The sequence below is a fragment of the Rhinoderma darwinii genome, chromosome 1, assembly GCF_050947455.1.
Source record: "Rhinoderma darwinii isolate aRhiDar2 chromosome 1, aRhiDar2.hap1, whole genome shotgun sequence".
In the NCBI taxonomy this organism is placed as follows: domain Eukaryota; kingdom Metazoa; phylum Chordata; class Amphibia; order Anura; family Rhinodermatidae; genus Rhinoderma; species Rhinoderma darwinii.
Genome location: NC_134687.1, coordinates 2999941 through 3002996, shown reverse-complemented (window position 1 = coordinate 3002996; position 3056 = coordinate 2999941). Strand labels below are relative to the sequence as shown.

Below are 3056 nucleotides of genomic sequence, written 5' to 3'. Positions count from 1 at the left end.
ATACTGGAGGCGGTGACATCATCCCCGGAGGCGGTGACATCATCACTGGGGATATAGACTTCGCTGCTCCATCACCGGGCTCTGTGCTCTTTGTCTTGTCTCCACTTGCACAGTGACTGCGTTATTTGTCGGTAAAGTGACGCAGATCTGTCGTATTGTGCGCCTGGAGCTGGAGAACTTCTATCTTAAGTGCGGTGAGCGGGTGTCAGCAGTCAGCGGCGTCTTGTCTCCACTTTCCCGGCTGCGGTCTCCACTTTTTCGGCTGCGGTCTCCACTCTCCCGGCTGCGGTCTCCACTCTCCCGGCTGCGGTCTCCACTCTCCCGGCTGCGGTCTCCACTCTCCCGGCTGCGGTCTCCACTTATTCGGCTGCGGTCTCCACTTATTCGGCTGCGGTCTCCACTACATCGGGTGCGGTCTCCACTCTCCCGGCTGCGGTCTCCACTCTCCCGGCTGCGGTCTCCACTCTCCCGGCTGCGGTCTCCACTCTCCCGGCTGCGGTCTCCACTCTCCCGGCTGCGGTCTCCACTCTCCCGGCTGCGGTCTCCACTCTCCCGGCTGCGGTCTCCACTCTCCCGGCTGCGGTCTCCACTCTGCAGGTTGCGGTCTCCACTTCCTTGCACATGTCGGACTTTACCTTCAGGACCATGAACAGTTCCTTCTCCCTGGAGTTGTCTGGGGACCTGGATTCTTCCGAGGTGGGTCGGGAGGTGACGGTGGCATTGCCCCTGTTTCTGACCCTCATCTGCCTGGTGGGCTTCTCAGGGAACTTGCTGCTCATCTCCATCCTCATCCACGACTTCAGGAGAGGTAAATGCTCAGTGGTCAACTGCCTGGTCATCAATCTGGGGGCCACGGACCTGCTCCTCATCCTCTTCTGCATCCCGGTGCGCATTGTCTCCTATGCCCAGCAGTCCTGGCTCTTTGGAAGTTTTGTCTGTAGAACAACAGAATGGTTCCTCCACAGCTGCCTGGCAGTCAAGAGCTTCACCCTGGCAGCCATAGCTCATGCCCGCTACAGACATGTCCTCACCCCACCAAAATGTCTAAGCTTCAGCAAGAAGCCTGTGCTGGTGACTCTGCTCCTCACTTGGCCTCTGTCTCTTCTGCTGCCTCTGCCACAGTTGGTCTTCACCCAGCTGAGGATGGTGAAGGAGGGCTTGACTTGTAGTTTTGACATCCCGGATTATGCTTCTAATTTCATGAATGTCTTCAGCAAGCTGTACCCTCTGCTGGCATATGTGGTGCCCATGTTCTTCTCCTTCTGTTGCTACTTGAGGGTTCTTAGGAGAAAAGACAAGAGGAACAGGGCGCCCAACCCGCGCACCCTCAGCCGCAGGATCACCTCCATGCTCATGAGTGTCAGCTTGGCTTTTGATGCCATGTGGCTTCCTGAATGGATTGTGTGGATCTGGTCAAGGCACAGCAGCTACGGTCTTCTCCAACCACCCACCGCTCTGATGGTCCTGGCTCAGGTCATCTTGTTCTTGAACTGCACCATCAATCCTGCTGTGTTTCTGGCTGTGTCCGATGAGTTCAGGGAAGGGTTTAAGAACATATGGAGCACATGTAGACAGTGTGATGGGTCAGGTCCATCCAGAGGAGAGAATGGCTCTGACATGGTGTCCAGCACTATTCCATCCTTGCATGACTTACAGTCCACATCTGCAGACAGAGCTTCTCAAGACTCCAAAATGAGGGAGGAGAAAATCCTTCCAGATGTGGAGCACTTCTGGCAGGACCGCAGGAACACCACAGCTGGAGAGGAAAGTGACCCCATGCCCTGGGAGCACCAGGAGAAAGCTTAAAGCTGCAGGAGATGGCTTCATCCCAGCTCAAGACATCTATGTGTAGTGTGGAGGAGCAGGGACCAGGTCTCCTGAGATGCAGGGACCAGTGGTGGACGGCTCTGTGGAAGAGTCACTTCTGCTGCTTCTGTAGCTCCTACATCTCTTGAACAGGGGGACAGGGGATAAAAGGGCTCCCCTCTCAAGGAAGATGGGAGACCAGGATGAAAGTCTACAGGGCTAAACCTGGGGAGCTGAGGTTCTGCAGCTGCTGTGGGAATACAAGCCATGGAGTGACCCTTGTAGTTCTGCAGCCCCTCAGATGGTTCCTGGGTCCACAGGAGATGTGACAGTGGGTGCTGGGCCCCTGGTACTGTGCCCGGGTGTAATGGGCTTGTTATGTTACACAGTTTCTAGTAGTTTTGATAAAACAATGATAAGCAAGTGATGAATTCAGTTCTGTGTCCCCAGTGTAGCTGTCCAGGGGTGGGGGCCTCCATTGCCCTCCTTGTTCTGTATTTTGTAGATTATGTCAAGGGGGGGAGGGGAGTGGGCAGAGAAATGTTTAATGGAACAAGATGAATAACGACCTGTCTCTTTAAATAAATTATATGACATGGTGACACCCTATGTGATTGTGTCTGTGCGCTGGGGACCTTCATGCTGGGATTTGTAGTGCTGTCTGTGAGCTGGGAACCTTCATGCTGGGATTTGTAGTGCTGTCTGTGAGCTGAGGACCTTCATGCTGGGATTTGTAGTGCTGTTTGTGCGCTGGGGACCTTCATGCTGGGATTTGTAGTGCTGTCTGTGCGCTGGGGACCTTCATGCTGGGATCTGTAGTGCTGTCTGTGCGCTGGGGACCTTCATGCTGGGATTTGTAGTGCTGTCTGTGCGCTGGGGACCTTCATGCTGGGATTTGTAGTGCTGTCTGTGCGCTGGGGACCTTCATGCTGGGATTTGTAGTGCTGTCTGTGAGCTGGGGACCTTCATGCTGGGATTTGTAGTGCTGTCTGTGAGCGGAGGACCTTCATGCTGGGATTTGTAGTGCTGTCTGTGCGCTGGGGACCTTCATGCTGGGATTTGTAGTGCTGTCTGTGAGCTGGGGACCTTCATGCTGGGATTTGTAGTGCTGTCTATGCGCTGGGGACCTTCATGCTGGGATTTGTAGTGCTGTCTGTGAGCTGGGGACCTTCATGCTGGGATTTGTAGTGCTGTCTGTGCGCTGGGGACCTTCATGCTGGGATTTGTAGTGCTGTCTGTGAGCTGGGGAC

At 54.9% G+C, this 3056-nt stretch overlaps 1 protein-coding gene across 1 annotated transcript; it reads left to right on the top strand.

Annotated features, from left to right (window-relative positions):
* The first annotated feature begins 527 nt into the window (after positions 1–527).
* Positions 528–2287, top strand: LOC142711616 (G-protein coupled receptor 151-like). The gene has a single exon (XM_075848596.1). The coding sequence runs from the start codon at positions 622–624 to the stop codon at positions 1804–1806; it is 1185 nt and encodes a 394-aa protein (XP_075704711.1). The 5' UTR covers positions 528–621; the 3' UTR covers positions 1807–2287.
* Positions 2288–3056: the final 769 nt, after the last annotated feature.

What these genes read in the sequence shown, in the direction of transcription:
- LOC142711616 (XM_075848596.1), top strand. Translation starts at nt 622, where the DNA reads ATGTCGGACTTTACCTTCAGGACCATGAACAGTTCCTTCTCCCTGGAG.